At 36.4% G+C, this 12996-nt stretch overlaps 1 protein-coding gene across 1 annotated transcript in view; it reads left to right on the forward strand.

The window, feature by feature from the left end:
• HDAC9 (histone deacetylase 9) overlaps positions 1 to 12996 on the forward strand; it is a 1013734-nt gene that overhangs the window by 930770 nt on the left and 69968 nt on the right. Inside the window, exon 24 of the mRNA XM_055589928.1 lies at positions 8684 to 8817. Coding sequence (XP_055445903.1) covers positions 8684 to 8817 — 134 coding nt within the window. The remainder of the gene's footprint in view (positions 1 to 8683; positions 8818 to 12996) is intronic.

Raw genomic sequence — 12996 nt, forward strand, 5'->3', positions numbered from 1 at the left:
ACTGAAGCTGCCCTTCCAGTTCTCTTCCTCAGTGACTCCCAGTCTTCGTAGTTACCAGTTCCGTGTGTTTGTTTAGTCAACAAAAGCAAGAGAATTTTTTTTTTTTTTTTACAATGTACCTTCCTTCTAATGCCTATAATGATGCTTACCTGCTTATATTAATTTAACTTAATGCTTTTTAGAGCAGACAGGCTATATATAGTATTCTTTAGTGTAGTAGCCGTACTACCGTAGTGGTAGTACTACGTTAGCACCCCATTCTAGAAGATTTCCTCAAAAGAGCTTAAGTTAACAATGTTAACTTTAAAAAAATAATTTCTTACGGTATTTTGTCATAGTCAGTGCACATGGTTGGGACAACTTCTGAGGCTGATTTTCAGTAATAAATAAATAAAAAAAAAACAGTTGCTCAATCGTGTCCTACTCTTTGCAACCCCATGGACTGCAGCATGCCGGACTTCCCTGTCCATCTCTATCTCCCGGGACTAGCTCAAACTCATGTCCAAAGAGTCAGTGATGCCATGCAACCATCTCATCCTGTCATCCCTTTATCCTCCTGCCTTATATCTTTTCCAGCATCACGGTCTTTTCCAGTGAGTCAGTTCTTCACATCAGGTGACCAAAGTATTGGAGCTTCAGCATCAGTCCTTCCAATGAATATTCAGGATTGATTTCCTTTAGGATTGAGTGGTTTGATCTCCTTGCAGTCCAAGGGACTTTCAAGAGTCTTCTCCAACACCACATTTCAAAAACATCAATTCTTAGGTGCTCAGCCTTCTTTATGGTCCAACTCTCACATCCATACATGATTACTGGACAAAACCATAGCTTTTACTACATAGGCCTTGGTTGGAAAAGTAATGTCTCTGCTTTTTAATATGCTGTCTCAGTTTGTCATGGCTTTTCTTCCAAAGAGCAAATATCTTTCAATTTCATGGCGGCAGTCACCATCTGCAGTGATTTTGGAGCCCAAAAAATAAAGTTTGTCACTGTTTTCATTGTTTCTCTATCTGTTTGCCATGAAGTGATGGAACCAGATGCCATGATCTTAGTTTTTTGAATGTTGAGTTAAGCCAGATTTCTCACTCTCCTCATTTACTTCCAGAGACTCTCTAGTTCCTCTTCACTTTCTGCCATAAGGGTGGGGTCATCTGCATATCTGAGGTTATTGATATTTCTCCCAGCAATCTTCATTCCAACTTCTGCTTCATCTAGCCCAGAATTTCACATGATGTACTCTGCATATAAGTTAAATAAGCAGGGTGACAATATACAGCCTTGACGTACTCCTTTCCCAATTTGGAGCCAGTCTGTTTTCCATATCCGGTTCTAACGGTTGCTTCTTGACCTGTATTCAGGTTTGTCAGGAGGCAGGTAAGGTGGTCTGGTATTCCCATTTCTTTAAGAATTTTCCACAGTTTGTTGTGATCCACACAGTCAAAGGCTTTAGCATAGTCAATAAAGCAGAAGTAGATGTTTTTCTGGAATTCTCTTGCTTTTTCTATGATTCAACGGATGTTGGCAATTTGATCTCTGATTCCTCTGCCTTTCCTAAATCTAGTTTGAACATCTGGGAGTTTACTGTTGAAGCCTAGCCTGGCAAATTTTTTTCAGTATTACTTTGCTAGCATGTGAAATGAGTGCAATTGTGCAGTAGTTTGAGCATTCTTTGCCTTTCTTTGGGACTGGAATGAAAACTGAACTTTTCCAGTCCTGTGGCCACTGCTGAGTTTTCCAAATTTGTTGGCATATTGAGTGCAGCACTTTAACAGCATCATCTTTTAGGATTTTTCATTAACTGCATAACAATTTTAGTACTGACCTGACCCCATCCATCTTGCTACCCTAGCCTCCTCCCTGAGTGCCTAGTTCCATCCCCATATCATATCTGTGGCTGCTTCAGCTCAGCACAGATTATACAGACTGACTTTCTTGCTTAATTGCTTCTTTCCCATGAGCCCTCACACTCAGGACACTCAAACCTCCCTGAGGACAACCTTCCTGGCACTTTGCTCTGCTGTAATTTTTCAACTGTGCGAATTCAGTTTGCTGTGACCAGTAGGATGAGTTTTTGTGCCCTAGAAATAAAAGCTATCCAACGTAACTTGTAATTATGCCCATTAAAATTATGTTCTATAACTCTCTAATCACATAACCACACACACCATTGAATCTTCTTTTTCGCATATCTGGAAGAGTAACACCTTGACACTGGTAGCCACACTTAGCTTTTCAGATCCCTCTACAATGGACACAGTAGAACTCAGGTTAAGAGTAGTAAAACATTGTTCTTAAATTCCTTGCTTTGATGAGAAGAGAGAGCATAGGACTCAGAAATTTTATTTCTATACTCCACTTGAATGTTTTGTGCAAGGATAACTCAAAGTTCAGCTGCCTCAATCTGTGGCTCCAGAGATCACATGGGTAACATGTGAATGGAAATAAACCCTGTAGGTAAAAGAAAGAGGAATTTGGATAGAGATCAAAGATTAGCTTCATTCCATTCTTTCCTTCCACTTTTTACTATCCCATCTAAATTTGGTATTTTATGGGACTCTTTTTTATTCTCAAAGGAAAAGAGTGAACTTAAATCAGATTTGAGATTTTTCTCCCTCTCCCTCCCCCCTTCCTTTTTAAAATCCATGTGATTTGATCTGCTCAGCAGTGACTTTAGATAATTGAATTCTCAATTGTTAGGATCCTTCAGTATGAAAGATTTGGCATACCTGCTTGATTTATTATTATATCTTTTAAACTTATCACTGTGGCCATGGCTTAGATTACAGGAAAAGCTGTTCAGAATATTTAACAATATGGTTAGCAGAAATATTTGTCTGTGAGTTTTATGAATATTTCTTCCAGAATGGAATTATTTACTATGTGCCTTGACTTCGAGCAAGAGTATTTCTAAGCATTAAGGATCAGAACTTTGCATTACACATTTTCTGTAAGCTTACTGCTCTTTTCATAGCAGTTGTATAAAAAGGTGGAGTTTAATGTGGTCAGCCTCATTTTTAAATGGCCTGTGGAAAAGATTTTTCTTGGTATCATTGTGAGACCCATAGGTGTGGAAAATAATGCTTGAATGCAGTAATGCTTGGAAACAATTTTCATCCAATTTTACATCTTTTTAGAATTGTTTTGCCAAGTATTTAGAAACATACAATCATTATAAAGTGAATATTTTGACTTCTATCATAATAGATTTGTCTTATTCATACTTAACCTCAAGTGCTATACCAGAGCTGAAATTCTGGACAGCTCTAGTTTACTGAATGAATATTTCAGTGCATTTCCAAGGATTAAGAAGATATTATTTCATTATTCCAAAATGGAAGCAACTTAGTTTGGTTTTGGGGTGTTATTGCTTGACAGTTTTGTAGACTTTGATTTGGTTCTGCCAACTGTATTCTGAAAACTTACTTTCTTTTCAAACAAAAAACCCATAATATTTAAGAGAGGAACAAGGTCAGGCTTGAAAACAGCCTAGGCAGGCTTGAAGACCATGCATTTCCATATTCAAGGTAATTGTTTTAAGTTTTCATGAATATAGAAATATTGATATTATAAATATTATAAGTATTAAATGACGGAGAGTGAAATATAGTCTTTTGTACTTTAGTATGGTTAATAAAAGAAACTAAAAATTTTAATTAATGTAAACATTGAAAAAATAAGTAGCAAAACTGTAGAAACAAGAAAGATAAGGGTTTGTTGCAGGGCAGAGAGGAGGTATGACAGGTGGAACACAGGAGATTTATAGGGCCTTGAAGCATTCTGTAGGATGTTGTAATGGTGGATACATGACAGTATGCATCTGTCAGAGCCCCTAGAGTTACACAAAAAGAGAAAAGCCTGGTCATGAACTTTTGTAAACAGTAATGTAAGTTATCAGTATTGGCTCATCAGCTGTAACGAATGCACCACACTAATGCAGAATGTTGTTAATAGGGGAAACCACAGCAAGGTGGGGTGGTGGATTGGACCTCTCTGTGCTTTCTGCTTAAATTTTCTGTAAACACAGAACTGCCCCGAAAAATAAGTGTATAGCATAATAAATTGACTTGTATAAATCATGAGATGATTATCACAGTAAGTTTAGTGAACACCCATCATCAACAGGTACAGAATTAAAGAAATAAAAAAAGTATTTTCCTTCTGATGAGAACTCTTAGGATTTACACTCTTAGCAACTTTCATATGTGACACACAGCAGTGTTAATCAGATTTATGATGCTGTACATTATTTCCATAGTACTTATTTATCTTGTAACTGGAAGTATGCACCTTTTGACTGCTTTCATGTAATTCCCCTTCCCCCCAAATCCCACCTCCGATAACCACAAATGATATCTTTCTCTATATTTATCTATTGAGTGCATTGAGTTTTCATGTGCCTTTTAAAGGCAAACAATAGAATTATGTTTGAGTTCCTTTCTCTCTTCTGTGTGTGTATCTATTATAGATTTTTGGTTTGTGGTTACCATGAGGTTTATATATAGTGATTTAAATATAAATATGGGGGCTTTCCCAGGTGGCTCAGTGGTAAATAATCTGTCTGCCAATGCAGGAGATGCAGGAGACAGCGGGTTCAGTCCCTGCATCAGGAAGATCCCCTAGAGTAGGAAATGGCAACCCACTCCAGTATTCTTTCCTGGAAAACCCATGGACGGAGGAGCCTGGTAGGCTGCAGTCCATAGGTTCGCAAACAGGCAGACAGGACTGAGCAACTGAGCATGCAAACATACAGAAATATGATTAAGTTGCTGCTCTCTTATGAATTTTAACTTCATTTCTCACATTTACTGTCTTTGACATAGCATTTTACATCTTTTTGTTTTGTGTGTCCCTTAAGTACTTATTGTGGATAAGTAGTACTTATGTGGATTTTACTCCCTTAATCTTTAAATCTTCCTACTAGATTTATATGTGGCTAATTTACTAACTTTTGTATATATGTGCCTTTACCAATGAAATATTTCCTTTTATAATTTTCATATTTCTAGTTATGACCTTTTCTTTTTCACATAGAGAAGTCCTTTTAACATTTCTTATAAAGCTTTTTTGGTTATGCTGAACTCTTAGCTTATGCTTGTCTGTGAAGCTTTTGATCTCTCCATCAAATCTGAGTGAAAGTCTTGCTGGGGAGTGTATGCTTGTTTGTAGGGTTTTTTTCCCCTTTTATTACTCTAGGATCAGAAGGTGGGTCTGACATAGGCTTCTTTCAAATTATGACTTCTGCCCTGGGTCCTGAATTATGTGAGATTTTGTGTGTGCCTTAAGATTGGGGTCTATTTCCCATTGCCCTTTGACCGTCCCAAGAGTAAGCCCCTCTGGCCTTCAAAGCCAGACTTCTAGGATCTTGGCTTCCCAGTGTAGGACACCCAGACTGGGGAGCTTGTAATAGGCCTCAGACCCCTCATTCCTTGGGGAGAAACTCTCTAACTGTGATTATCCTTGTGTTTGTGGTCCTCACCCTGGAATATGGTTCTTGACTATACCACATCTTTACCCTTCCTACCCATGTCCTTGTGGTTCCTTCTTTATGTCTTTAGTTGTAGAAGATCTCTGATACCCTTCTAGTCTTTCTCCTCAATAGGTGCTCTGGACAAGGTGAGTTCAGGGTCTTCCTACTCTGAAATCTTGGCCACTTGTTTTCAACAAGTTGATTCAGGAACTTGTGAGTCGCTGAGCATTTGAGGATCTGTGAGCAGAGCCCAGATGTTACCCTGTAGCAAAACATCTATTAATTATTTTAAAAATATAATTGATTTAAAAACTAAATTTATGTTCCCTGGAAGTTCTTAAAGCAAATTAAACAATGTTGAACACATGGTTTTAAATATTTTTATTTTTTCTTTTTTTTTAATTGTTCCTAAAAGTGGGCACGTTGATGAATTGTTATAATTTTTTAGACATTGAACAAGAGATTTACATTTGGCAATATGAGAGACTATATATTCTGAAATACTCCTACGTGTAAATATGAAAACTACTCTTTTAAATTTATGGAGGACTTCCAAAAAGAGGAAGAAAAGCAAACAAATACTGTAGCTGTTGGCCACTCTGGGCCATCCTAAAGTATACAGTTGGCAAAAGTTTGAACATTAATAGACTCCTGTATTCTCAAAAAGGGCATCAAAGCCTTCGATCTCCAAAGGGAAGGGTTTTGATTGGAGAGCAGAATAAAGAAAGGAATGTCAAAGAGCTGACTCTAAAGAAAAGGATAAATAGGAGAAAAGGAGACACTGCTGAACAAAACAACAAATTGATCTTAGCTATAACTGTCAATACAGAGAATTTCAAAGGGAATGGAAAGGGAAAAAATGTCTTTTCTATGACAATTTGTAATCAAGTTTTGGGATCCGTATTTACATTATCTGTACATTTTGAAAAACAGCCCTTCAGTCAGGATTTAAAATTTATCCTGCTTGGTAATGTTTCAGCCATCCAACAGAAGTAAACAAAATCCCACTCATCTTGGGTTTCCAAGGTAAATATCATATTCAAATCTGTTCTCCAAGCTTTCTCATATATAAAGTTCTGATGAATATGAACTCAAAAAAAATAAAAGCAAAGGAAAATTAAGCCATCATGAGGCTGAATCAGCAGAAACAAAAATAGTAAAACTAAGCCATAAAGACTTCAAATAGCAGATATAGAATATAAAGTAATTATGTCTAAAGAAATAAAAACTTGAAAGATTAAAGTGACTAAGAAGTTATGAAATATAACCCAACAGAACACATAGGATTGAACAACGAATCACTGCAATGAAGATATTGATGAAAGTATAAATAGCAGACTAGATACATCTGGAGTGAAAAAGCCTGGAAGGTAAATCTGCAACAAAAATACACATAATGTCGGACAGAAAGAGACAGAAAATAAATGAAAGAAAACTTCAGAGATGTTGAGGCTCTACTAACAATGATTACATCTCATTGAGGTTCCAAAATATGATGATAAGGTAATAAACAACTTTATTGAATACATTTGAACACAAAAGATACAGATTTCTGGGAAAATATAACTTGGGAAGATATTGAAAGCAAGAATAGTCCCCTAATCCCTAAGAAAATTCTCAATAGATAAATGTCTTCCTCAGACAAAACAGAAGAGTCAAATGGTTTACAGAAGATTTCTACCCAACATTCTGGAGTCAAATAATAGAAAAAGAAGGTCCGGCCATAATAAAATTCAAAATAGTCAAAGAATAGAAATTCATTGATTAACCTCTTTCATCAACATAGTGAAAAAATCCTAAACAAAGCATTAGTCAAATAAATTAAGTGTGTATAAAAATGATAATATATCATAAACAAACTTACTTTATTCCATAAATTCAATGATGCCTAAATATTTGAAATATTAATGTAACTCACAACACTATGAAATTGTAGGAGAAAAACCATCTCATTTGGTGTAGTAAAATAATTAAATTAAACATCTGTTTATAATAAAAACTCAATTCAGGGTAGAAATAGAAAGGTTTCTCCTTATTCTGAATGAAACCACAGTAAGATGCCATTCTTTGCCACCCACATGTATGGCCCATCACACCAAATATTGGCAAGGATGAAACTAAACAGGAATTCTGATACACACTGCTTCTCACAGTGGGGATTGATCATAGTCCTTTGGAAATGATCTGGTTTTATTTAGCAGGTTGTAAGTCACAGCAGTTTTACTCCACTCTTGCATGTGTGCACCAGAAGGCTGGTATAAGAATGTTCTTATTGGCTTTTTTTTGGTCTCTTGTGGGATCCTTGTTCCTCTAATCAGGGATCCAACAGAGGCCCATGGTGGAAAAATCACAGAGTCCTAACCACTGGACCACCAGGAAAGTCCCATAGGGGCATTTTTTTTTTTTGAATAACAGAAAAACATAAATATTTGTCAACAGGAGAGTGGGTAAATAAACTATATTCATTAAATGGCCTACTAGAGAGCATAAAACTGTTGTTACAGGCATCGACAGAAATGAACTAACACAAAGTGTGAAAAGAGTATGTTGCAAAAGTCTAAAACCATTTTTATAAAATTCCAGAAAAGCAGGTTAAACAATCAAAAGCAAAGGAATCATAAACACCAACCCAGAGTCCTGATTACCCACAGTGAGGGGGAGTTATGTTATTAGACAGTTGCATGCAGGGGGCTTCAAAAATATTTTCCTTAAATTGGGAGGTGAGTGACCACTTGTTTGTTATGTCATACATAGATATTAATTTTTGTATTCATCAGCTATTTCATAGTAAAAAGAATACCTGTAAAATCTAATGTGATAGGTATGTAATTTGAGGTGATACATGGAAAACTTCTTCCTTTTATAATAAAGGCAAATGATGGAAAGAAGAAACAAATATTAAGCAAATGGAATTGCATACCTTATTAATATTAGCCGAACACTTTATATCCAGGTGTACACAGAATGCATTGTGAAAGGCAGTAATGTGCACAGTATGACTGGTGCAAATCTTAATTGTGAGACTTCGTAGCTGCAGGATCTTGGATTTTGTGATCCAAGATCTTTTATCAAATTATTGTGAGTATTGAATGCGTTAGCACGTGGGAAGTACTGAGAAAAGGACATACACACAATAAATGCTCAATCAATATTAGGTTCTAGTGGTCAGTTGACTTTTAATTTATACTTTGAAATGTTCTGTTTGCATTATGGTAGGCTTTGGTCATTTGACGAAGCAGTTGATGACACTGGCTGATGGACATGTGGTGTTGGCTCTAGAAGGAGGACATGATCTCACAGCCATCTGCGATGCATCAGAAGCCTGTGTAAATGCCCTTCTAGGAAATGAGGTAAAAAACTAAAAGTATAAAAGAGCAGGGGTTAAGGGTCCAGAAATGTATGCATGCATATGTTTTATCTTTCTTAACATCATACATACTCAGAAAACACAATGTTGCTCTTACAATTTACAGGAAGAAGGCAAGCTGTAGATAAGAAAAGTTTACATGTCCTCCTGTTTTATGCTGTAACTTTTGCCCAGTTATAGAATCCATACAGTACATCCCTCGATCAGGTTATTGGTAGAGCTCAGTAAATATGTAAAAATAACCCATGGGAGGAAATGGTCTGTATATTGACTCAGCTAATGAGCACTGGAACTGAGAAAGAATTAACTCAAAGAAAAGTTCTCAATATTTTCTGTAGGATTATGTTAGTTCAGGGAGGGAAACTTTTCAGAAATATTTTTTCAGCTTTTTAAAGTATAATTGGAATACAAAATTATAATTCATATATCTAACATATATAGGTGTAACTATTTGATAATATAATTATTTAATAATGTGCAGACATTGTTAAATGATATTCCTCCTTGAGTTAATTTAATACATTCATCACCCCACATAGTTACTTTTTTTGGATGAAAATACTTAAGTTCTACTCTCTTAGAAATTTTAACTATACAATAGAGTATTAGCAGTTATATTCACTGTTGTATACCTTAGATCTTCAAGCCTTATTCATCTTATTACTAAAAGTTTACAAACTTTTACCAAACATTCCCTATTCCACCCCAAGCCCCAGCTTCTGGCAACCATTCTACCATTCTACCCTGTGATTCTTTGAGTTCAACTATTTTATTTGCTTGTTTTTGGTTCTAGTTAAGTTTTATTTTCTTTCTTGTCTAGCTTATTTCATTTAGCATAATACCTTCTGTGTTCATCCATAATGTCACAAAAGACAGGATTTCCTTTAAGATTGCATAATCCATTGTCTGTGTGTGGGGGGTGTGGGGGGGTGTGTATTGGTGTGTATGTGTATTACATTTTCTTTATCCATTCATCTGTAAGTGAGAGATGCTTGCACTGTTTCCAAACCTTGACTATTGTGAATAGTGATGCAGTAAAATTGGAAGTTCAGATGTCTCTTTGAGATAAAGAAATAGTGATTTCATTTCCTTTGAATATTTACCCAGAAGGGAGATTCCTGAGTCATGTGATAGGTCTATTTTTCGTTTCTTGAGGGACCTCTTACTGTTTTCCTTAGTGACTGTACTGGTTTACTTTCCTACCAAGAATGCACAAGGGTTTCCTTTCCCCAGCATCCTCACCAGCATTACTCTCTTCTCTTTTTGATAATACACATCCTAGCGGTATGTGAGGTCATATCTCATTATGGTTTGATTTGCATTTTCCTGATGATTATTGATGTTGAACACCTTTTCATGTATATATTGGCCATCTGTTTGTCTTTAGAAAATACATATTCAGGTCCTTTGCCCGATTTGAATTGTGGCATTTGGTTTTGTGTGTTTTGCTAGTGAGTTGTATGAACCCCTTGTATATTTTGGATACTAATTGCTTATTGGGTATATGATTTGTAAATATTTATTCCCATTCCATGAATTGCCTTTTCACTTTATTGATGATTATATTTATTGTGCAGAAGCTTTTTAGTTTCATGTAGTCCCACCTGTTTTTAATTTTGGTTTTCACTTTTGTTCTCAATCCAAATAACCATGGCCAATAGCAATGTCAAGGAGCTCACCCCCTGTGTTTTATTCCAAGAGTTTTATGATTCCAAGTCTTGCATTTAAATATTTAATCAATTTTGAATTGATAGGGATACAGTTTCATTCTTTTACATATGGCTATCCAGTTTGACCAGTACCATTTATTGAAGAGATTATTCTCCATTGAGTATGCCTGGTTCCTTTGCTGAAGATTAATTGTATATGCATGAGTTTATTTCTGGGATCTCTCTTCTTTCTGTTAACTTGTATGTCTGCTTTTAATGCCAATACCATGACCTGTAATATAACTTGAGTTGATTGCTTATAATATAACTTGAAATTAGGAAGTGTGATAACTCTGACATTATTCTTCTGTCTCAAGATTACATTAGCTATTTGGCATTCTTTTGTGGTTTCATTTCAATTTTAGGATTTTTTTTCTGTTGCTGTGAAAAAATGCCCTTTGATAGGTATTACATTGAATCTATAGCTCACTTGGATGTTATGGACATTTTAATTATATTAATCTTTCTGATCCATGAACCTAGGATATCTTTTCATTTATTTGTGTCTTCAGTTTCTTTTATCAGTGTCTTAAAGATTTTTGTTTATAGGTCTCTCACTTCTTTGGATACATTTATTCCTAAGTAGATCGTTTTGGGGGAGAAGGCAATGGCACCCGACTCCAGTACTCTTGCCTGGAAAATCCCATGGATGGAGAAGGCTGGTAGGCTGCAGTCCATGGGATCGCTAAGAGTTGGACACGACTGAATGACTTCACTTTCACTTTTCACTTTCATGTATTGGAGAAGGAAATGGCAACCCACTCCAGTGTTCTTGCCTGGAGAATCCCAGGGACGGGGGAGCCTGGTGGGCTGCCATCTCTGGGGTCGCACAGAGTCGGACATGACTGAAGCAACTTAGCAGCAGCAGAAGATTGTTTTTGATGCTATTGTATATGGGATTTTATTTTATTTTTTTCAGATAGTTAATTGTTAGTATTTAGAATCATAACTGATTTTTCTATGTTGATTTTGTATCCTACAACTTTGTTGAATTCATTTAACAGTTTTTTTGGTGGCATATATAGGGTTTTCTATATATTTCATGTCATCTGCAAATAGTAACAGTTCTTTTCTGACTTGGATGTCTCATTCTTTTTCTTGTCTAATTGCTTTAGACAGTACTCATAATACTATGTTGAATAACATTTTGGCAGTATTGGGTATCCTAGTCTTGTTTCTGATCTAAGAGGAAAAGTTTTCAGCTTTTCAACATTGAGTGCAATATTAGCTGTGAGTTTCTTATGAAAGTGAAAGTGTTAGTCACTCAGTGATGTCTGATTCTTTGTGAGTCCATGGACTATAGCCTGCTAGGCTCCTCTGTCCATGGAATTCTTCAAGCAAGAATACTGGAGTGGGTTGCCATGCCCTTCTCCCAGGGATCTTCCCAAACCCAGGCCTCTCACATCATGGGCAGATTCTGTACCATTTGAGCTGCCCAGGAAGCCTATATGTTCTCATGTATGGGACTTGATTATGTTATGGTGCTTTCCTTCACAGAAGTAAAGAATCTGCCTGCAATGCAAGAGATGTGGGTTCAATCCGTGGGTCAGAAGATCCCCTGGAGAAGAAAATTACAACACACTCCAGTATTCTTGCCTAGGAAGGTCCATAGACAGAGGAGCCTGGCAGGCTATAGTCCATGGGGTCACAAAAAGAGTCGGACTTGACTTAATGACCAAACAACAACAAACCTATCCCAAATTTATTGAAAGTTTTTTTCTTGAAAGGATATTGAATTTTTTCATATTCTTTGTCTGCATCTATTAAGATGATTGTGTAATCTTTATCCTTCATTTTGTTGATGTGGCTTATTGCATTTTTTCATTTGCAGATGTTGAACTACCTTTGCATCTGTGGAATATATCTCACATAATCATGGCATTCAGTTTGCTTATATTTTTTGAGGATTTTGCATTTTGAACCTTAATGTTCATCAAGGGTATTGGCCTGTAATTTCTTTTCTTTAGTGTTCTTTACTAATTTTGGTATCAGGAAAATTCAGTTTGGTTCAGTCGCTCAGTTGTGTCTGACACTTTGCGACTCTATGGACTGCAGCATGCTAGGCTTCCCTGTCCATCACCGACTCCTGGAGAGTACTCAAACTCATGTCCATTGAGTCAGGGATGCCATCCAACCATGTCATCCTATGTCATCCCCTTCTCCTGCCTTCAGTCTTTCCCAGCATTAGGGTCTTTTCCCAGGAGTCAGTTCTTCACATCAGGTGGCCAAAGTATTGGAGTTTCAGCTTCAGCATCACTCCTTTGAGTGAATTCATTGTAACTCATTGGATTCCTTCCAATGAATAATCAGGACTGATTTCTTTTAGGATTGACTGGTTTGATCTCCTTGCAGTCCAAGGGGCTTTCAAGAGTCTTCTCCAACACCACAGTTCAGGAAAATGCTGACCTCCAAAAATGAGTTTGGACAGCTTCCCTCCTCTTCAATTTTTTGGA

The sequence above is a fragment of the Bubalus kerabau genome, chromosome 8 (genome assembly GCF_029407905.1).
Source record: "Bubalus kerabau isolate K-KA32 ecotype Philippines breed swamp buffalo chromosome 8, PCC_UOA_SB_1v2, whole genome shotgun sequence".
Classification (NCBI taxonomy): Eukaryota; Metazoa; Chordata; class Mammalia; order Artiodactyla; family Bovidae; genus Bubalus; species Bubalus kerabau.